The sequence below is a fragment of the Anarrhichthys ocellatus genome, unplaced genomic scaffold (genome assembly GCF_004355925.1).
Source record: "Anarrhichthys ocellatus isolate YVR2014 unplaced genomic scaffold, GSC_Weel_1.0 scaffold8, whole genome shotgun sequence".
Classification (NCBI taxonomy): Eukaryota; Metazoa; Chordata; class Actinopteri; order Perciformes; family Anarhichadidae; genus Anarrhichthys; species Anarrhichthys ocellatus.
The window spans coordinates 3593159-3616693 of NW_022280038.1; the positions used below are offsets into that span (position 1 = coordinate 3593159).

Below are 23535 nucleotides of genomic sequence, written 5' to 3' on the forward strand. Positions count from 1 at the left end.
TGGAGGCTTTGTCCCCTGTTGATGTAAATTTATGCTACTCAGAAGCTTTTCAGCACCCCTCTTCACCCAATAAAAAGGCCGAGAAGTTTAACATCCATCTCTCTATGGTGCTGCTCCTCAAAGTACTTTCAAAGTGCAACACTTGCTGCCAGAGTTGAATAGAGCCCTGAATTGTCAGGAAAAATAGAGAGATGGCTTTTAGGTCTATAATTAAGTTGTGTTATAAATGTCACCCATCCAGCGGGATGGAATTCATGCATACATATTATTACCCCGGGAATTCAAAAGGCTGTGCAGATCCTCTCGCTTGAAAGCAATACAATCTCTCTTTTTCCTTTTCCCCTCAAACTCATTCTGAGACATCAAATTCAAAAACTTAAATGTGCACTATAATTTATGAGGCTGTAGAACTTCCAATCTTCTGAAATGTTGTGCTGTGAGTCCCTTAACGTTTTTTTTCTAGGTCAGGAAAAGCGTGGCTAAAGCATTGTTTTGTTTTTGTTGTTTTATTTGGAGGAGAAATTTAAGGACATTGCATGTTGAACATGACTTTGCCTTTGATGGGGTGCGCCAAGCCCTGCAGTTTTCAGGGTCTTTGTGGTCGGGCTGAGCTGCTGGGGTCACTGGGATTCTGGCACATAATCTGATAGTCTTGTCAGTAAACCAGCAGCAAGTTATCTTGCCTTACAAAACAATAAGGCCTTTGCAAGAACAAACTGCCCCTTATTATTTCAACTACAAAAGGTTAAATGCATTTGTTCCCTCAAAGACAGACTTGCAGTCAAATGGCACACAGTAGGCCGACACATTTCAGTTGGACAAATGAAGACCTTTCCTGCCTCTACCCAGAGCAGCGTTGGAGTGAAGTAAAAGCGTTCCAGAGTGCTGTGACACAATCAAAGGCTTCTTTGACTTATCGGTTTGCCTCTGTAGATCTATAGAGCTTTGAGGACATTTGACAGTACAGGAAACACATGGCCTTTACAACTCTCCATATTTCTGCACACAACGGTTTCAACTGCTTTGCATTTATTGTGTGGATGGAATGTAGAAGGAGAGCCTCAGGTAAAGGTGGAAATTGTTTTCCATTGATTGTGCACATACTGCATGTCCCTCAGTTCAATCTTTTTTTGATTTTGTCAGGAAATTATTAAGTTGTTTGTCTGTGAAGCAAAGCTGACTCCTGAGACGTAGAAGAGAATGGGTCGAACATCCCCTGAGCCGACCTATCAGTGTTTGCAATTTAAATGAATCATCAAGACTCCTTTGTGAACGGATAAATGCATATGAACATACGTAACCATTTTAAATAGGTATTAGCAGTTCTTAAGAAACCAGGGATTGAACTCAGAAACAGCCCGCCTGGTTATAAGACGCTGGTGCTACTCGATTAATGAAAAGGGGGCAGAATTAATCCACGAGTTTGTTAATTAGGTATCTTTTGACTTAACACTACCTGAAGGCAAGGATAAGAATAGGACATAACAGAATACCTTGAGCAGTCTATGACGACCATAAAGCTTAGAGAAATAGCTCCTGTTTAATTTAATGGTTTTTGAAAGACTACCACAGTTCAGTTCCACTGTATTTCACTTCTCCTAATGCTGTAGAAGTTTAGTGCCTGTCCTTAACTACACACTGATACACTATTTTATCATGTGGTTAAAACATGTAACCTTCTAAAAAAACCATATTGTGGGTTATTATTATCTACTTGAATCATTCAATCATTTGAAACGTTAATGCAATGATGCTCCAGAACACTGCTGCCGACACCCGTTCCCTTGTCTTCCGGCCAACTTTTGATGTTGACTTTTCCTTTTGTGCGTTAACTACACAACAGATTTAAGATGATTTCAATGCCCCTTGAGCAAAGCCCCCCTCCATCTGAAATTATGTGCGAGCAAAGATTTGGTTAGATAGGCAGATTATAATACTATGCCTTTGTCATCATAATCTCTTTTATGAGTGACTGCACACAAATCACAATGTGTAAATATTAAACAGATTGATAATCACAAACAAGTCAGGATAGTAAATGCCTTGGCTCCATGCTCCAAAGTGGAGGGGGTGGAATAAGAAATGGGCGAGGGACAGGATGTTCCACGAAGCTAATGCTTTCACTACAATTAGACTGATTTATTCAGAGTTATGCGCTAACACACACATGGCAGAATATATTTACAAACCAGATAACATGAAAACAATAGTAATGAATGGTGTTTTCCCCCCCCCCCATATTCAAGGCCCTTCCCTGATGTTGTGCCCTTCCTCTCTGTTTCTCCTTTTCTGTGGATACAGGCTGCGCCTTTGTCAAGTTCTCCAGCCACGCAGAAGCGCAGGCCGCCATCAACAGCCTGCATGGTGGACAGACTATGCCTGTAAGTAATACAGTTTGAAACACATTCACATGTTCTATCAACTGAATTTAGTGTATTTCAACGTAGTTGTGAACAATTTCACAATCAATGTGGACATCACTTGGATGTCTTTGCCAGCTGTTTTTGGCTGTGGTCCCACTTTCATTAAATGGGATATAGCTTACAACAAAGATCTGTGAACTGTTTTTGATCGTGTTTTCCGCCGTGCATAGAGGCAGACGCTGCCTATGCCTACCTTTAAAGTTTTCCATTCCACATGCATACGGCCACTGGAGAGTGTATGCCTTTCTTTATTTATTCAGTACTGAATGTCTTTGTCTCTTTTATGTTTGGAAAAAAACCTCATACATTTCAGACAAAAACATATACACAAGATATACCAGAATTTCTTCATATCCTCTCTACTACCCTGTAGTATGTGTATACAGTGTATTATATGGCAGCACTTTATATTAAGGTACATGTTTACCATTAGATGCTTATTAGCATGCATATTGGTAGCATATTGGCTCTTCATTAATCTTATAAAGCACTATTAATACATTATTCTGCATGACCTTATTCTACTTCAACTAAGAAGTTTCCCTTAATAACCCCCTATTCATTGTGTATTAATAGGGAGTAAGGAATTTGTTCTACATGACTTGATAATCCTTCTAATTTAACAACACCTGATGAATATGGCCTATTTCTATGTAACAAAACACCAAACTAGAAGTGTTTATAGTGTCCAAACAACTCTGAATTAATTTGCTCATAACTAATTAAATAGTAGTTTGACACTTATCAACCCACACAGGTTCCCTATTCTAAAGTTGCCTCCTCTTCACACTATCCAATATAGCATACAACTACTGCAATTAACAGACCCTATTCTTAGGTGACGGGTTACACCTTGAACAAATAGATCTATTGAGATTCACAGGTTCTATTCCCATTAAGTGGTTGAAGAACAAAGTCATATATTTACCACAGTGACTCTTTTCAAAGCGCATCAACAGTCCACCGTCTCACATACATTCTTGCCGCATGTCACCGCACACAAAAGAATCCAACAGTCAGCATCCGCCACCTTACAGCGCACAGCTGCATACTCTGTATCCGTCACTTTCACTCAATATCCACTCCCCCCTCCGCTATTCACACTAACTTTTCTTCAGACAGATAGAGTGTTTAAATTCACAGTCTTATAAAGATATGATTACTGTGTACCGCACATGAATCCTTGAATGTATCCTGAGCAGACATTGTACTACATATATATATATATATATATATATATACATACATACATATATACATATATACATACATACATACATACATACATATATACATACATACATATATATGATGCTGTCTGATTGAAATTTGAAACTGAAGTTGTGGAATAATGGAAATAGAGATACAAGACCGATATAGTACAAGCATAGTATAAAATGATAATGTAGGCATGAGTTTCCAGCTTTGCTTAGTTTCCATAGTTATTGTATTATGTATTGACGGGGTTATGGTTGCATTCCACATATAATTTCCATTTGCTTATTGTAGTTATAGTTGAGGGAAAAAAGACTAACACGAACCATAAACTGTGGACGTACTCACCTTGACTTCACCCATTGGTTTGTGGACAGTTCCCTGTTAATGACAAGGTGACCATACCCTAAAGCATACCCTGCCTTATTATTTACCCAATTTTACTCTAAATGGGACATCATTAGCAAAATGAACATCATGCTGCATTGAAGAAGAAATGAAACTAGCGATCGAGTTCTTATAGCTATGTGTTAGATAACAATTGCCCAACTTACATGTCCAGAAGAAGCAGAGCATCCCATTGGAGAACCTTTTCCGGCCGTCTGTTGACTGTAATATTAACTAGTATTAAAGTCCTGGATTGGTCCAAAACCTGCTGAAAAATAAAACAGATAAACTATCATTAAGAGAAAAAAGACTTAAATAAGGCATATTAATAAAATAAACATAAAAGAAAGGTAAAACAATTGATTAAAATGCAAATACATACGAGTAGCTTTAAGGAATGCTGTAATGATTCGATTGGTGAACATTTTCAGGCACGTTCAAAATCTACCTCTTAATTGATTTAAGTAGACTGAAAATACCCGGAAGCCGCCACAAGACCTCTGAATGCAACTTCGGTGATATGGGATAGTCTCAGACTCAAGTGATACAGTTGAGGAAACTTTCAGTTCTAAAAGAACAGCCAATCAGTGTAAAAGTGAAAAACCGGATACTGTATTGCAGGTGGGAGACAAGTGAAATATTATATTATATTTAACTCAATTTTTTTTTTTAGCTAAATAAAAACCAACTACAGCATGGATGACTATTTTCTGATTACTTATGGATTAAAATGTTTCTCTTGCATGAGGAAATAGTCCTCAGTCAAAAGTTAATAGTTTGAACAGCTCTCTTAACCTGTTCCTGAATATTAAAATGAGTGTGAAATGAGTCACTTTGCATTAGGAGACAGTGTGTCATCTTCACGGTGAAGCAATGAAATTGAGATAGTAGGCCAAAAAGATTATTTCAGAATTGGTGTAATTACCTTCTGACACTGTGTATGCTGTCACGGCCATTCTTGGTAATGGCTAGTTAGAATTCCCTACACCTAGATATAGATGTGTCATCAGCATATCAGTGACAATTCTTTTATTATCTCCGCCAGGAGATTCATGCGATCGGTCGCATGTGTGCGTGCGTCAGTGAGTGAGTGTGCACCTCTGTGTCTGTCCATGGTATCAATCTCGGATTCTGCTACAGCAAACTGCAAAATAGTTTGGGTGGCCAGTAATGGCTACATGCTCAAGGACCAGTGGTTGCGGTGACTCACACCTTTTATTGCCTGTTTTATACTTCCATTTTCTTCCTGCTGACGCCTTACTCACTACTTTTAACCGCCCACCGGCCGGTAGGGACCATTTGTGATAATACAGCTGAGTGCATCACCGACCCCGAGCCGCAACACTGTGCCCAGAGACACAGTGGGGGAATACAGTTTGCACACTTTTGTTGATTTGGACAGTATATTTTACTATCAGCTAACGGCTAAAGGAACTACCATTCCACTGAGTACCTCACAGCCTCTACTGGGTGCACCTTTCTATTTCAGTTTGTTTTCGATACGTCCAAGCAGAATCATGCACTATTGTTCTACTGAAGATGAAGGGTATTGTTGCAAATATTTTCTAAGGTAGGACAAGAACCAGGTAAAAACCTTCGCTGAGACGAACTGCATATTTAGAAAAAAAAAATTAAACCAGTGGCAAGAGTGCTATAAATAATAGATAACATAAAGGCTGCTGAATATTTTGTAATACGGACGGGGATAGGTAGGCTACATGCCACTGCCTTCTCTGGGAGACTTACAAACACCTCATCGCACACAAAACATTAACAGTGACAGTTTGGCCCCTGTCCAAAAGCTGCTTTTTGTAAAAGAATATTAAAAACTTAACCTGAACACAGTTATCAAGTGAGGCTTCATTACAGTGACTAGAAGGGAGGTTAACAAGTAAGTCAATAATATTGAAAAGCACCCTAGAGTTAGGATGGATCTTCAAAATGAGGTCAGATTAATAAGCCGCTTTTGCTTCCTTAACTACTTCCTGATATTTCATACAGTAATATTGTGGGACAGTTGCAGTTTATCAGCCTCGCATTAACTTTCAGCTTTTCTACATTTATTCTTCACAGTCTGGATATCATCTTTCCAAGACCAGGGTTTTTATATCGGTACGTTACGGCATAATTTGAAGCTGTAAATACTCTTTATATAGCTGCTCATTCCAATCGTTAATCGGATTGCACAGGAATCACTTCACTCAAATTACAGACATAGAACACAAATACAAGTGTTTGTTCTCATAGCCCAAATATTGCATATTACACAGAATCACACACAGCATGTTGAGATATAATGAGAGGAATCACTATAGTCAGTGGACTGTATTGCCCTACAAAATAGATGTAGATTTAAATGTGCCTTTTAGAGGTGTGGAATAGTTTAGATGTAAGTGTAGGAAGGATTGTGGAGAGTAATGGACTTTAGTATACAGCAGTTATGAGACGCATGAAATAGCGTTAGTTGGTGTTGATTTGTTTAGTTGAAGAATAAGGCCATGAATTACGAAGCATCTCCCTACCAGTGCTGGATGTATGTTGAGTACTGCACAGCTGGACATACACGTGAGCACACACTCTTCCTGGCAGACATCCGCACCTTCACACACTTCACTGATGTTCAGCAATAAATATTTACGGATGCTTCCTGGCAGCCAGATAGTGTCCTGGAAGCCAGATGTAATTTACACATCTTTTTGATGCCGCTTCATTTTGCATTACATTGAAGTAGTGAGGGAGGGAAATAAGTGGTAGAGTCGGTTTAACCCGCTTGTGTGGTTGTTGCGCAAAATAACGTCCAAACTTTTTGGCGTGTAAACCACAAGTGGCAGCTTTTAATAAGCAGTGGGCTGTGAGCCAAAGAATAATCATGTGGCACACTGATCGAGCACAATTATGACAGGCCTCTTCCTGAAATTAGATTATAATCAAGATATTTACCTAATACTCAAAATGTCTTGTCGACTCAATCAACAGAATATGTTTACATTCAGAAGATTTAAATAGTTGGACTACTCCGTCTGTTAGTTTGGCTTTCTTGTACAGATTTGGTTCGTGCGGACTACTTTGCGCTCTTTGTGTTTGCTTGTGTTGCTGTAGCCCAGGCACAGTTGCATTAGGTTGAACAAGTGAGCCACCTGAGGTCTACTGGAGATGAACTGTCCAAGGCAACATATGGAGCCCCAAACAGACCCGGGGCAGATCAAGAGCTATCCAAAAGTTCATTAATAATCTATATTATCCATAGCTCGTTCCCTCTATCCCTGCACCTGTTATCCTTCTCTCCTCAAATCCAACTTCCTCTCAGATTAATAGGCAAGGTGGCCATTAGTATCCAACTAAGGCTTTGGTACCGAAGGGGGATGCAGTTAATTTGGATAATATCACTGCCACATGTCGTCAACAACAGACTAACAGGAGGCAGGATTCAGAGAGTAGTCTGCTCCGCTTACTGCCTGCTGCCAGCTGTGAGGTCTGGATGAACCTTGAACAAAGAGGTGTCTCTCACTCCCTCTCTGTCTCTCTCTCTCTCTCTCCTTCTTAATGTTCTCTCTCCAGCATCTGTGTTACCTGGCACACGCACACATGCCATAAATAATACCTGCACCAAAATACGCTGGCCAAAAATGAAAGGTTTTAATGAAGCTTAAGGGCAAGGGATGCCACCGAAGGGCATGAGCTGATATATTGGGTCATAGCTTTAATTGATGTTTATTGCAGATTGCAGGTGCTTCCAAAATTAACTTAAAAGGTGATTGGGCACAGAACAGGCACTCTCACTGGTTCATCTGTTGAATTACAGTAGGGCTGCAGAGGCACAGGTGGCAAAACTTCAAATGGCAGAGCCGGGGGCAGGCAGACAGCACCCAGCAAATTGCAGACATTGTCATGTTCGGTGTCACAGCGTGGCTGACAGGGCCTGTGGAGCTCACTGGTGTTGGCAGCAACAAGACCGTGCATGTGTGTGATACTATAGTTCCGGATTAATGAGAGATAAAACTAAGCCAGGGAACATTGTCATTGTAACACACAATTCATCAAATGCCACATGAAACTACTGTAGAATCTCAGCAGGCTTCCAGCTGACATACTACATGGCGTTTTGTACTTGCGCTCCTCACATATTGTTGTGGAAACTGTTATATACAAAATGCAGCGTACAGACCAAGTGAAAATACCATTATGAATGACAGTATTGTTCTTCTGTGTTTTTTGGCTTGACGCAGTGTCGTAGAAGTATGTGGTGGACAGCATGGCCAGACCAAGACAGCATCATTTGGTGCTAATGAGGGACAGTCCTCCCATGAGGCTAACAGAGATGTAGCAAGGTTCAGAGAGTTGAATGTGAAGCCCACAGGGGGTTCATCCAATTACCAAACAAACTTGTTATGGTGTATTCAATTAATTTCTAACAAACTCTCAATTAACACTTTTTAGAGTCTATAAGTCTGTAGAACCTGAGAGAATTTTGGAAGTTTCACCAATAGCTGTTGCGTGTTTGCTGAACGGGGAAGAAAGAAGGTTCTTTTCACGTTCGATACGCTTTTACAAATGACAATTTTTCCTTCAATGACTGTGGCATTGTATTGTACTGCTGTAAGCCTATGATGGAAGATGAGTGTCTGTTTGCCTGTTAGTGAACACTTAACACCAGTGTCTTTGTATCACAGTAAAGCAGAGATAAAAGCGTAATGCCATTTCACTGGTGTAGTTGAGCTCTAATCCCTCAATTACCGTTGTGTATTTTTCCAACTACACACTTGGCAGCCTATACAAAATCCAATATGTGAGATTTTCACAAGTCAAGTGTGTTGTTCAAGAAATTAGATTAGTTTTTGAACCTGTGACAAATTCCTTAGTTGTACCTGTCAAAAGTGAAGGCTCCCTGTTGGCCCTTATCAAATTCAGCAAATTCATTTTCTCTCCAGGTATAGGAGTCATGCCGGTGGAGGTTATTATTCTGTTTGTTTGTCAGCTTGTGATTTTCTGCTACCAGTGAGGAGTGGCTGTTTTGCATCCAGTGCCTGTTGTCTGCTGCCACCTGTTCCTTCATTACCTGGCCACATATTACTCTTTTTTTTATGTGGATTGGAACACTTGATCCGTGAAGGGGATCACACTCTGAAATCTACCTTTTCTGATTAGGCTGGATTTAGTCAAAATACCTCTGCTTGAAATGTGAGGATATGAAATTCACCTGTTCAGAGGCAAGGGTGAGAGAAAAAGTATTTTCATTATTTCAGAAGGGATAGTTTGGCTTTCATGCTATGAAATGCTAGACTCTGACTTGAGTGGCAGTGCTGACGACACCTGCAGAGGTTGTTGTAGTGCTTTAATGTCGCTGCCAAGTCTGTTCAATGGAGACAGTGAAGACTGGGTCTCCTCCCGTGCTGTCGTCTACAGCAGAGCAATCTGCTGGGAGAAGTCAGACCAGGCCAGGCTCGCCTCATCACTCAGTGCAGTGAGTACAGGCAGCCCCGAGCTTTCACAGTCCCGATGCTCACAATGCATTCTTCATGAGGTATTAAATTAATATAAGAATACACAGACACACAAAGCAGAAAATGAATGTGATCTAAATGCCGCACCCCCATGCTATGGGCAGGCTTAAGCAACAAGGCTGGAGGAGGATGTTTGCTCTGTGCCAGCCTCATTAAATTCAACAGCCCAGTCCCTTCAACTGGCCCACAAAGTTGAGAAAGAACGGAAAAAGGTCAGGAGGTAGGATGAAATGAAATTAGAAACGGAAAAACTGTGCCGTTAACGCCGCCACGTCGGAGTATTGATTTAGTTAATTGAAATGGCATCGAGGGAGAAACACCAGATGGGTCTCCTCTGGCCTGAGGTGGGGTGCTGGCTAGCTCTGATAGGATCCCATCTGAGACGCACTGTCCCTGGGGTCCATGCTGATGCCTTTCTTCATTCCCCATCCTCTTTCTCACAGTTATCTACGGCCAACACATTCTCTTGCTTGTGTTAAGAGAATGTTTGTTAGACACTCTCCACATGAGTTAGTCGAAAAGCTTACTTATAAAGCCTCTGGATAAGACCTAGCTTGTTTGTTTTGTTGCGTTCAGAAAATGCATGGTTTTTTTTTTTTTTTTTTTATAAAGAAGATATCAAAAAAATTTGAGATAACAAAAACAGATGACATGGGAAAAAACAACACATTTCTGCAGGATTAACATATGACTAGATATTCTGTAAGGTTTGTTGCAGCAGCCATGACTAACCAAACCACAAAGCACAAGACCACCCTGGCAAACCACCCTCTAAATGGCATATCGCTTAGCTGTTCCTGTTTAAAATTTCATGAAGCTTTTACGAAAATAGGACACACTTTTTGTATGAATTACTATAAAATGGCATGAAGTTAAGCGGCATAACAGTAAGACTGGGACTGTGTTTGTTCAGTGGCTGAATACACATACATTTACACATATACACACTCTTATTGTGCAGTTGCCGTATTCAGCTTCACAGGGCATACGTTTGTTTGTTTCCATGGTTTTCTGTTTGGATAACTCTGCTTTAGTAATATGCCTCCAGCACTCGAGTGTGTTATAGTTTTGTCAATTTCAATTTCTTATACAGAGAGTCATAAACGTGTGTAAAAAAAACAGGGCCATCACTCAAACTGGTCAGTCTAGTCTTTCTCTGTCACTGTGTCCTCTGCATTCACATTTTCACTTTCTACAAATATAGAAAATATGGAAATCTAAATCAAAGCCTGCATTTGCACTGACCCTGTCAGGATGAGGCATTTTGTGAAAGATGAATCCAAGTTATGATCATGGAGTCCTTTTCTCCCCATGTCTTTGCTTTTATGATCTTACTAATCATATCCTGACTGCCCCCTGGCTGCCTGTGTCCTTCTGTCCTGGTGGTGCTCCATGCTCTTTCCCAGCATGCATTGCCTGTAATTAAATAGGAGCCTGGTCCTCTTGACAGTGTCTGTGGCTGCTTTCTCTACCTGGCAGCCTCCCCACTCTCTCTCTCTCTCTCTCTTTCTGTATCTATCTCTCTGTATTTCACTCACACAGAGACACTCTCCTTGCCTGGATGTCACATGAGGAACTGACTCTAGTCTCTGTCTCTCAAATGATTTAATTGGATGCAAACTCAGGAGCACGGACATCAATACGGAACTATATCTGCCATAAGGCAGAGCCATAAGTCAATACTTCGCCCTCCACATGCCGAAAGCTTTTGTCAGACCTAATTACCTTGTACTGTATTCAGTGGAGCTTCACCACTGGGGAACTGGGACTCCTGTGGGATCTGGTTAGGATCACAGTTCACTCCCAGTGTATACAGTGGAGATGGAAAGTTCACAAAAGCAAATATCACTCACTATTCTCTTCCATTTAATGCTGACAGCTAAATGACTGCAGTCATGAGAAGTGCACATTCACTTTAACTGGCTTCCTTGGCTTAGATATATTAGGTCTCGAAGACTAGACATCAAATAACAGAAATGAACCACATGCTAACCACTGTTTCCCCTTCGTGGTGATGTAGAGTGCTCCTACTCACTCTCACCTTTTCAATAAAAGTATGTTGATGCACTGATATAGATCAGCTCTAAATATGTGTGTATTATGGAGCCTGCATTTTGTTGTCGGTAATTTCCCGAAGGAAACACACACATTGTGAGATAGCTATTTTTCAACCACACGGAAAAAGATGCAAATGTAATGCATGTGCTCAGCAACCTTGTTTCTAAATGGCCTACATTAGGATTATGGTCAGACTGATAGTGTTCAATGTGTTCACATATCTCCATGCTTCCAGTTAAAGCATCACATATCAACCAGAGCAATAGGTATATGTAACAAGTCAGTCAGTCGGTGACATCAGTATCGATGGGATCAGTATTTTCACTTTAAGCTCGCCTTTAGCGTTATGGAATCCATATGAGCTTTCCAAGCTATTATGGTTGTGGTTTTGCCTTGTTGACCTCTTTCAGTTTTTTCCCTGTGAACAACATTTTTTTCAGTGTAAAGATGTGCACAGACAGTTGTGCTAACAAACACAAGCTCATTAGCTGGATGGCCAGCTGAAGTGGCAGGTGCAATCTGCAAAACGCTGCTGATTGAAAGTAGCCATGGTAGATGCAAAAGTTAGTATTATTAGTTGTCCTACTTTGTTGAAACTTTAACAGCCCGATGGACTTATTATATCTCTATCCAGGTTGTTTGTTCTTGTTTATTTGCTTTTGTTAATCTCCATCTAGCCAAATCAGGATAATACACTGCAAAGTGTCCATTAAGCAATTTTAATGAAGATACACATCACAAAACATACTTAACTACAAAACTTTAGTTGCACATTTCACTAACCTTGTAAATATACGTGCCCCTCTAGGGTGCCTCGTCCAGTCTGGTGGTCAAATTTGCAGACACTGATAAGGAGAGGACCCTGCGCAGGATGCACCAGATGGCAGGCCAGCTTGGCATCTTCAGTCCCATGACCATCCAGTTTGGGGCCTATGGCGCCTACTCTCATGCTGTAAGTCTCAGCCCGGCGGGGGAGGAGACGGTGAGCTTTAAAAAAAGAAAACAACAACTGTTGTGTTTTGAGGTTTGAATTCATGATTTCTCCCAATAGGCATGCGACACTCCCAGCAACAGCTCCTTAAGTGACTATTAAATGGCTGTTTGAGTCCACATTTGCAGAGGCTTTACAGAAAATGTGGCACTTCTTTTTGTATTGTATCTTTTTACCCCTTCATTTGTCCAGGGAAGCTGCTTTTCATGCATGTTCAGCAATACACTGTTTTACTTCCATACAGTTGTGAGCATCCATTTCTCATTCACTTTCCATTCCCACATTTACTGACTTGGTCTGTGAATTTAAACTGCCAACCCAAGCGTGCCTCCTTTAACTTTTCATCTTCGTACACATATGCTTTTACACTCAAACAGAGGTGCACTTCATTACCAAGAACCCACATTTGCTCACCCCCTACCCCTATCCCTGCCAGCCCAGCCCATACCTATTTCATATTCACACATGAAAGTCACAGCCTGAGTTAGGAGTCTGTGAGATTTTGCACTCACACAGTAGCTAACAACTCACCCTGACAGGTGAGAACCGCCCACTCACGCACAATCTTTCCACTAACTCTGCCACTGTGGCAGAGCTCTACATATATAGTACATATAGATATACATAGTCTCCAGCTTGCTAAACTCATCTCAACACAGCCTTGATTTTGTGTCAGTATAATGAGCACAAGGCCAGAGCGGTGTTACACTCGCTGGGAAGCAGCACAGACCACTCTGTACAAGAACAAGGCATAGACCAAACAAACAGTGATGAGAGAGTAAACATGCTCTGGTCCTGCGGCTATTTCACCCTCCTTTCCTTTTCTATCCTTCCCTCCATCCCTCCCTCCCACCCTACGCCTCTCCCCCCACTGCTCTGTAATCCTACAGCAGATGATGCAACAGCAAGCAGCCCTGATGGCAGCAACACAAGGGTCTTACCTGAACCCCATGGCAGCCATTGCTGCTGCGCAAATGCAGCAAATGGCAGCTTTCAATGTCAACGGCCTGGTGGCTACTCCCATGACACCGTCCTCAGGTATACACAAACAGGCACACACACACAAACTCACTAACTGACTCAGGTGCAAGAGCAAAGGCACGTGCAAACACAAACACACACACACATGCAGGGCTTCTCTCTCCATTTCTCACCACTGCCCTGGAACATTTTCATCATTAGCAAGAATTATAGAAACGCTAGTAATGTATTCATTCAAGGCCTTTCTGCTTTTGCCCTTGTTACATTTTTTAAGATGTGGGCTCCATTTTCTGGGCTGAAGCAGACATTGCCAGTGTCGAACTAAAAGAAGCCGAGGCTGATACTGAATGGGGCATGATAGGAGAAGATATACAGCATTCCTTGACACTCATTGGCAGCCACATTATAGTGTCTCTCTCTCCTCCTCTTGCTCATTATCTCTCTTTCGCTCTCTTGTCTGTCCGTCGCTCTCTCCCTCTGTGTCTCTGTGACAGTGTGTGTTTTCTGGGAACACAGCCAATCCACAGCCAATCCGATGACTTTGGATGCAGAGTCCTTGGCTTATACAATATAAGAGCAAAGATTTGTGTGAGATAATCCTGGACCCCAGTCTGAACTATCTTTTTGGCCCTTGTCATGAGGAGCTTTGATGGCTCGACACTAAGTAGGCAGGCCGCCTGAAGGCAGGGTCATTGCAAATGTATTAAATAAAGTGGCTTGATGCTGTACCTGGCATTTGTAAGCCACAAGGCCTACATATACCAGGTAATGCCTATCAAACATAATCCTACATGACTTAAATGCCCTTCATCTGGATTAGAAAAATAATAAAAATCCATCGGCACAAAAGGGCACTGACAAGGGGACAGACTTGGAATATCACCACAAGGAGAAAGAAGAGGATGCACAGGTCTCTACATCCAATATACTGTACATTAGGTACCTCTTCTTGTGAGTCAGTTTTGTCCCACTACGTTTTGTACCTTCAAAAGTAAAGTTATGTACCCCAAATATACCTTCAAACAAGGCTATAATGAGAAAATATTCAGAAAATCGGAGTGCTACCTTTATTATGTTCTGTTACTGTGGAGGATGAGTGTTTTTTTTTTTATCCCTGCGCCCTCTTCACATAAGCTTGTAGTGTGCTACCTTGACTGATTTAGTACTTTTAGCTTTGGTTCAGGCTGGATTGGTACCAATTTCTACCAAACTCCATGGTGGGTCAAAAGGTATGAATTTGTGCTGATGAAGGCCAATTATATGCTTGTTATACACTAGTACATTTGTGAAAAAAAAAATATATATACTTAAAAATATATATATCTTGTAGCATGTGAAGCGTGCACCCTGCAGTTGCCGTAGTGACTCCGTATCTATTTGCAGGCACCAGCACACCCCCTGGCATCTCTGCCTCAGCCGTGTCCAGCTTAGGCACCCCTATCGGGGTCAACGGATTCAGTGCCCTTCCTCCTCAAAGCAACGGGCACCCCACCTCTGAGGCCATCTACACCAATGGTATTCACCCTTACCCAGGTGAGCCAATCAAGTCTACATTAAAGAAACATAACATACATTTGCAACATTTTAAGTCATGAGACTGTTGTTCTGACCCTGACACTCACGATTAGCAGCTTGTACTGATGGAGGTATATGAATTATTCTAGTGTTGCACTTGATCTGAATAAGAGCATCACCTAATTGCCACGATGCAAGTTCAACACGTCAGTGGTGACAAATTTAATTATATCTCATGGTACTGTAAAAGTTGACAAGAGACCTTTTTTAATTCACACTCTCATTACGTCTTTTTCCTGATCTCAATTGAAGCGTTTAAGGCTTGAGGGTCAATCAACAGTGTCTGCTGCAGATTTCTGAGCGGCCATCCCCAGTATCATGATGAATCCATCAGTTCATCCATCAGTCCATTATGGTTAATTTGAAGTGTCTCAGCTCGTCTTCGCCTTCTCAATGTTGCCTGGGACTGATTCCTGAAGAATTGACAGACACACACACCCCTTTCCTGCATTATGCAAAGGCAGCTGCAACTGTAATGAACTACAAAGTGGTTTGTTTGGCATGTTGTTAATATTTGATGCAAACATCTGGGGCGAACAGGCATTTTGAAGAACTGAAATATGACAACCCAAATTTCTCCCACTCCCTGTGTGATCTTACCCCCTGATGGTTCTCTACAGCTAAGCCAATTTCTGTCTCGCTCTTTAACATTCTCTCTACGTCTGTCTTTGTCTCAGTCTTGACCATTCTCCGTCCTCTCTCTGTCTCTTCTGCTTTCATTTTCCTCATTGTCAACCCCCTTTCTCTGTCTCTCTTTTCGTCTCTCTGCAGCACAGAGTCCAACAGTGGCCGACCCTCTCCAACAGGCTTATGCTGGCGTCCAACACTACGCAGGTGATCTGTCTCTCCCACCTCCTCTGTTTCACTTCCTCCATCTGTCCATTTCCCTCTCCCCTCTCCCTTTCTGTTTGCCACATCAGTAGACACTATGACAGGGAGAGATAGCCGCACGGCCAGCCAATTTTCTTCCCGGATTAGGATACTTTACATTAGGATTGCAAAAGGATTTTCAGTTGACTTGATTATACACCCACACAATAAAAATCGTAATTCCAAAAGTACACCGAGAGCTGAGGATCTGAACCTGCCACAACCTCCTACATGAGAGATGACACAGACCTCTCATAACCAATGCTTTCTGCATGACATCAGCTCTCATTAACACAGTGTACGTCTCCCTCTCTTTCTTTGTGCGTCTGCTTAGTTGAACTGCACTCCACTCCCCTTTTGCGATACTCTTTGTCTAGTGATCCACCAGCCAAATGAGCCCAGGCTCCCAGTCATAATGCAATATATGTATGCAATGTCTCGAGGATGCAAATGAACAATGGAATAATGATTTGAGTTTTGTTGTGTCAAATATGAAAATAGAGATGTGAAAAACTCTACTCTGGTTCTCCCTTTGCAACAGCAGCCTACCCTGCCGCCTATGCGCCAATCAGCCAAGCGTTCCCCCAGCAACCAACCATCATTCCCCAGCAACAGAGGGAAGGTAAGAGCGAGCGAGCGCGCCCACCCAAGATAAAAGGTGATAATTGCCATGTTCCATTCTAATGTAGCTGTGCTGCTTTGAATTAGCAAGGGAGGGAAAAAGCTGGCTGGGGAAAATGTGAGAAAAAGGCTCCCCATTTAAAGAGAAGAACATTAGCAATGAGATGGAAAGTTACTCTGTCATTATTCAAAAACTGCACTAATTCAAACTCGCAGCGTTGGACTGCTTAATCAGTCCATTACAATGTGTTTAAGTGGTTATAAATATTCATCAGATTAATTAGCTGCATGCATAATCATTTATTACCATTCCTAGTGTAGTGTTCGTTCTTATGCCACAGCATCAGATGTAATAAAGCATAGGCTATACTGTGATGTTAAATCACTCTTTTTGACATCATTAGTCAGTTTCAATTATTCATCTATTGGAGTGTATGAGACAGCATAGAGTGGCATACATATTCAATATCAATAGAGTGTCTCAAACATTGCCAAGAGGAAAAGTTATATGTAAAGTACATGTTTACAATGTGTGTGTAGTGTGAGTGCATGCCAGTGTCACAGTGCAGAAATGTATGAGGAAAGTATAGATAGACACAAACTTATCCTTATGCTGGCATAGTTTCACACCATACGAAAAACACATTGATGTTAAAGACGTCCCATCTCTCACTACTATCTTTAAACATTTTCATCATTTGCAAGAACTACAGAAATCATGATCACACACTCACACACTCTCTCACACACACACACACGCACACACACACACACACACACACACGCTATTCTTGGTTGAGCCAGTGGCCTGTCTTTCTGGCCTCCTCTGGGTTTTGGCTGCATTCCCAGTCTGTCTCGGTCCGCTGCCACAGTCTGCAGCCTTGCCATTTAACAAGAGACACCTAAACCTGAATACACAGCCACAGTCCAGCCTCAGCTTCATCCTCCCTCAGCTAAGAATTACAACAATGCAATCTATCAGTCTGTGTCTGAGTCAGCAAAGAAAATCCCACCAAATCCAAAAATATTATTTTAACCAGACACATTTGTAGTGTACTCTTTGAAAGTATGTGTCCTTTCCACTTCACTGGACTTCTTTGGCAGACAGCAAAACTTTCTGACACAGTAAATATCAATTTATGGTTATGCCAGTAATGCAGTAAATGCTTGATGATGAACTAAAAAACGATTTTCAGTCAGTGCAGCAAGCACTTTTGCTCAAGTTCCATGCCAACTTTACCACATCTGTCCATTATGGCAATAATGACAACCCTTTCAAGAGCACTGGGTTGAATTCATCACTGTCGCCTGTAATTGCATGAATAGAATCATTTCCTGGTGGTCCTAGGTGAATTCCATGCATTGATCTTTCTTGTCAAATCACATGACTACATTATCCACGATGCAACACTTACTGCCGACAGTTCGGTCAGAGATTTAGGTGTATTATGCTAGTAGCAGCTAATGTAGCCTTGAGCCTCGAGCAGAGATGAGGAGCGGTCTACTAAGACTTGTAGTCTTCAGCTCCAACTGACGCAGACATCAAGTGACATCGCTTTAGGAAATGTATCAATGATCATTGTATGATTTAATACTCGTGCTTATAGCCACTCTTCTTCCACACAGCTGAAAGGACATACTTGGAAAAGGCAGACATTTTTTCATGCAATCATGAAGAAAAAGTGGTGTTATATCTGTGAGGAGTTTTAATACAACTGTGCAGCTCGTCCAACCCATCAACCATCATACCCAGCAGTTGGGGACATTTCTTTCTTTCCTTTTTTTCAAAGCATGAATTCTATAAGACACCTAAACAGACAGAACTGAGATTCAGCCTTTAACTGTAACACTTTGTCAACCCGTATGTGTGCGCGTGTGTCCTCTATCTTGCCGAGGCGTAGCAGCAGTACAGCCAGCCACCACTGCAGCCTTCTTATCAGCCTTCTCACCAGCCGCAGTCTCATCTCGTCAAGCTATCACCCAGAGCAATGAGACAGGAGAGAAGGCTAGCCAGGCAGCCAGCTGCAAGCATACTGTCCCCAACTCCAACATATCTCTTTCTCTCTCTCTTTGTATCTCCACGTCTCTCCCTCTCTCTCCAGTTCATGCCTCCCTTTATCCAGATTGGCCTCTACAATATGTGGCAGCTGGGTGGATGAGTGTGGAGGGATGGAGAGAGATTGGAAGACAGTCCTACTGTCACAGAGTAATTGGGACAAAAACTTGGCGTATGCTCTGCCTCCCCCTCCCCTCCTCTGTGTCTCAGTGTTTCTTTTTCTCAATATAACCGTCTTTATCTTTCTCTTCCTCTTCCAATCAACCTCTCTGGTTTTTTTACTCCCTCCTGTTGTCTCTGTTTTTATTCTTAGGTGTATTTCTCTTTTACTTCTATCTATGCTCCTCTACAGCTGTTTGATGTGCGCTACAACTGCTCCCACGTTTTCTGAGACAATAGTCAAGCTTAATTGTTATTTTTATGTGATAAAATCCCACCTATCTATAAAGTTATTATGCCATATGTGATTAAAAAGGGAACCACAAAAAGAGATGAACAAACAACGTCAGAATTAGAATTAAGAAATACTTAACTGATCTCCAGGGTAAATTGATACATTACAGTTGCTCTTATATATAAGAATAAATAAATGTAAGAAAAATAGAAAAAAGGACTATGTATATGATGCACATAATGCTACAATATATAACAATATATGCAGAGGAGTAAATAACAAAAAACAGAAACAAGGAATTATAAATACAATTTATATGAGCATCAAACACACACACAGCATAACCACGATGTAAATAAGGGAAAAATGCTGAGAAGTGGAATCTTGTGTGTTCAATATAAATGCATAAATGATATAATGTGAATAATAACTTATATCACTATAAAAATAGGATGAGGGCGTGTGTACTCAATGATAACTAGGTTTAAAACAACTAATATTTGTGCCGCAGGTAACATAATCAGAATGTGGTGTTTACACAGCTCTTGCGTTCATTGGATTATTGTCTTGATTACTTTATTGAGTCATTTTTCCATGCCTCCCTCCCTCCCTCCCTCTCTCTCTCTCTCTCTCTCTCTCTCTCCTCATGTCCTCATGTAACCTCCAGTTGTCTTTTTCTCATCATCAGGGCCAGAAGGTTGCAACCTGTTTATTTATCACCTGCCCCAGGAGTTTGGAGATGCGGAGCTCATGCAAATGTTCCTGCCTTTTGGCAACGTCATCTCGGCCAAAGTCTTTGTGGACCGAGCGACCAATCAGAGCAAATGTTTCGGTGAGTGAAATAATCAATCGTCAATCATCATTGAAGAAAAGCAACAAAAGCACTGCACAGGTACTCCCTGGGTCCATCACACAGACAAGATGATGGGGCTCGGCAATGGAAAAAGGAAAGTGTTGTGTGAGAAGGTGGACGCTCTAATTGCTTAAAATAAAACAAGCCAAACCCACTATGACTCCTTCACATACTGACCCAAACGTCTTTCCACACATCACCTCATCTTGCTCTCTATCACAGCATTCCTAACACAATCAGAGTTCATCTCCGCTGCTCTGCCATTCCCAGACTGCTTTACCCAGGGGAAAAGCATTTTCCCAGACACCCCCCAGTTCTCCAGCCGGGCAACCCGCAGCATCCCGCCGCCCCTCCCCTCCTCTTCTCTCGCCTCCCACACAGCAAACCAGTTCATCAGGGTGGAGGCAATGCCGGCGGAATCCATGGGCTTAAAGAGATAATAATAGACTGGTGTGGGCCTTACTGTTGATTCAGTTGGACAGTAGCACCCAGGAGACATGCAGAGAGAGAGAGAGAGAGAGAGACTCCCAGCATCGGCTTTCAGTTTCTCTTCCACATGGCATGCCTATGAGGCTTTCTCTTCCTTTCTTCCCTCATCCGTCTTGCTCTGTCCATCTCAGGACGCTCTCTCTCTTTGTGTGCGCTCCTCTAAACATATGCCTCTCGCTATCGCTATCCGTCAGTCAACAAGGGGGAAGGACAAAGGGGCGGTGACCTCATCAGTCTCACCGGCTTATTTTCCACGGCTTGTAATTAAGATCTTGGCTGAAAAACAGCAATTCAACCCATGATTCTTTCTTCACTCATTTCTCCCTCCTTTTTATAGCAGAAGCCCCAGGGCTCCTTTGTAAGACATTAACAAATTAGACAGAAGATGCTGTGCATTAAAGGGGATACGTTATCAGGGGGATAAATTATGAGGCTTCTAAGAGCGTGGAACACTTCATCTTAAAAATGTGCGAGTTCAGCCTTGATGATGTGGATAATGGGCACCGTAGACTCACATACTGTACATGTGTAGATAAACATCAGATTCAGTAGAACAATAGATAGATGGATGGACTGATAAATTGTCTGAAAATGTTTAAATTTGTCCTTGTGCACATTGGTGTGAAGAAAACATGCTCAGTTTTCACTGAAGAAATAAATATCAAAGCAACAATATTTTATACAAACTAACAGAAAGCCAACAACCTTACTGTTAGTTCAGGACATACAACCAATCCCGTCTGTATGTCAGCCTATAGTTAACCAGGATTTAAATTTTCCCACTGTCCTTTGAGTAGCACACCATATTCCATATCCTAATTTAGATAATCCACTTTTTTCTATCTTCTTCTAATTATCTTCTTCTAGTAATTGTTGTAAAATCTAAAAAGCTAAATCTCATATTCATCACCTAAAGAGAGCTAACATTCTTCAAAAATCTCAAGTTTATTGATGTAAAAGTTAACGTATCTACTTCATTTTAAAAGGCAGCATAATGTAGTGTCTTCGTAGATACAGGATGTTTAATAATGTGTTTTATACATTTAAATAAAAGACTTTTTAAAAATTCCTTGCCACTGCAGAATCATTCTTGTGAGTTTTAACAAAAAACATCTATGCATACATGGCCATATTTCTCTGCAGCACAGGTGAACTACATTTTGGGATGTTGAGAGGAGATAACCAGACATCGCTCTTTAAGACGGAGTGTTTACAGAGAAGCTTGGAAATTTGAATATGATGAAAAGGTCACTGGAGGAGCCTTAGAAGCATGTTCTTATAAAAGATGTATTTCTGGAGTAGGATTTGGAGTATGCTCTTAAGGGATCCATCACTGTCAATTCAGACAGATGTCTGTTTAGTTTGGAATTTCTTTTTGCTTTGCGATAAAAATGGAAATGAATATGTGACATGAAGTGATATTAAGCACTTGTGCAGGTGAAATGAGGAAAAGACTTTCGGGATTTATCAATCATTTCGCTTTAAAACAATTACATAAAAAAAAAGGGTTGACAAGAAAGCGCCAGTGTATTGCGTATTAATACACCCTGTGTTATTAGTTAGAGATGCTTTATTGAGAATGTTTAGAACATCCATTAAGGATAGTGTGCAGCCCATAAACACCCACTGTTGAGGAGCTATATTGTGTTTAATCTAGCTGTAACCTGGGAATCTATGGATATAACATTAGCCTTAATCCTCTGCGTTTAGTCACTGAATACTGACTTTTAAAAGTGATCAAAGCTTACCTTGTTAAGTGGAATTAGCTGGATTTACCTTAAAAAATGATTCCAAAAGGTTCTTCTGAGAATGGAATGACACACACAAACACACCTAGGGAGCCCAATTATTTTTAGATATGATAGAAAACATAAACATGCAGCAGAGATGCAATTTACATAAAATGGTTTTCGAGAACATGATACACTCATCTTTTCTTTCCTAGTTTTGCTTTTTTTTTGTTCTTTCCCACTTTTAAGTCTACCTGAGCATGTTCATTTCATCTGCACATTCATGTATTCACTGCGCACACACTTGCCATCCTTAATTAATTTAACCCTTTTAAATAGTTTTTAACAGCCACCCTAAACAGCAAATCTCCAATTAACACTTGCTAATGTAAAATAATTGATCACCTGGAGGTTGACCAACTTGTTCCAAGTGGCAACGTAGTTGCAGCAGTGCAGGAGACAGCCTATGATGGAATTTGAACCAGGACTTCCAGATGCCCCTAGACTACAGCCACCTCTACATTAGTGCATAAAAGGGTTTTCATGGGACCAAACGGCATCAGTGCACAGCATAGTAAGTCCTTCTTTTAGGGAAATGTGAGACGTATGTACTGCAGCATTTTCTGCTGCTCAACCTGGTCCGAGACTTTTTTCCCGGTTGTCAATCAATAATGTTTGCAACCTTGTATGTGTTTTGTTAAAGATGCATGACATTACAAAGCATGCAGACATTCTGCTGGTGTGGATGGCTGCTGCGAGAGCCATACTTCAACCACTAGTAGCGTTCGGGGTATTGAGTTGCGCAGCACCACGCGCTCAGTGCTGAATCAAAGATATGAAGCATCAGCCAGTTACTTTGTCTCGAGAAAACAGCTAAAACTGGAAGCTAAAATATCTTGTTCTGATTATAGAATATTTAAATGTACATGGATATCAGAGCTTAACGTTTGCAGTGCAGTCTGTGTCCTCTCCTTCGGTACTTTGACCCCCAGCATCCTATCTCCTTTTTGGCATGTGGGTGTAAATGTGAGGTATGGAGATTCGTTAAAGCCAGGGATAGTGTGTGTGTGTGTGTGTGTGTGTGTGTTTGTGGGATTGGGAGGGGATCACTGCCAACTGACAGGCCCTTCCCTGCTCAGTTTGTTTAAAGGGTTTGTAAAAGCAGCAGCCTTATCTTACCCGCACTGACAAAAGCCTGCCCTCTCCCCCCAAATTAAATTGGACCCATAGCGGTGTGATCAAATCAGCTGGCAGGCGGAAAATTCGGGCCGTCAATCACAGAGGTGTCTGATAAGAGCAGGCAAGGAGTCCCGGTGTGGAAAGCTGTGGGCTCATTCCGCCTCGACACCCAGGTGATAACTCAGAGCAGCAGGCACCTCCGTCCTACACAC

At 41.5% G+C, this 23535-nt stretch overlaps 1 protein-coding gene across 10 annotated transcripts in view; it reads left to right on the forward strand.

Moving 5' to 3' along the window:
* celf6 (CUGBP Elav-like family member 6) overlaps positions 1-23535 on the forward strand; it is a 134289-nt gene that overhangs the window by 96720 nt on the left and 14034 nt on the right. For 3 of the 10 annotated variants that reach the window (XM_031848426.1, XM_031848427.1, XM_031848436.1), the window contains 7 exons: positions 2302-2381; positions 12393-12566; positions 13466-13613; positions 14940-15089; positions 15903-15965; positions 16543-16623; positions 19761-19904. In XM_031848426.1, the coding sequence (XP_031704286.1) occupies positions 2302-2381; positions 12393-12566; positions 13466-13613; positions 14940-15089; positions 15903-15965; positions 16543-16623; positions 19761-19904 (840 nt within the window). The remainder of the gene's footprint in view (positions 1-2301; positions 2382-12392; positions 12567-13465; positions 13614-14939; positions 15090-15902; positions 15966-16542; positions 16624-19760; positions 19905-23535) is intronic. The other 7 variants (XM_031848431.1, XM_031848433.1, XM_031848432.1 and 4 more) reach the window with 5 other exon arrangements.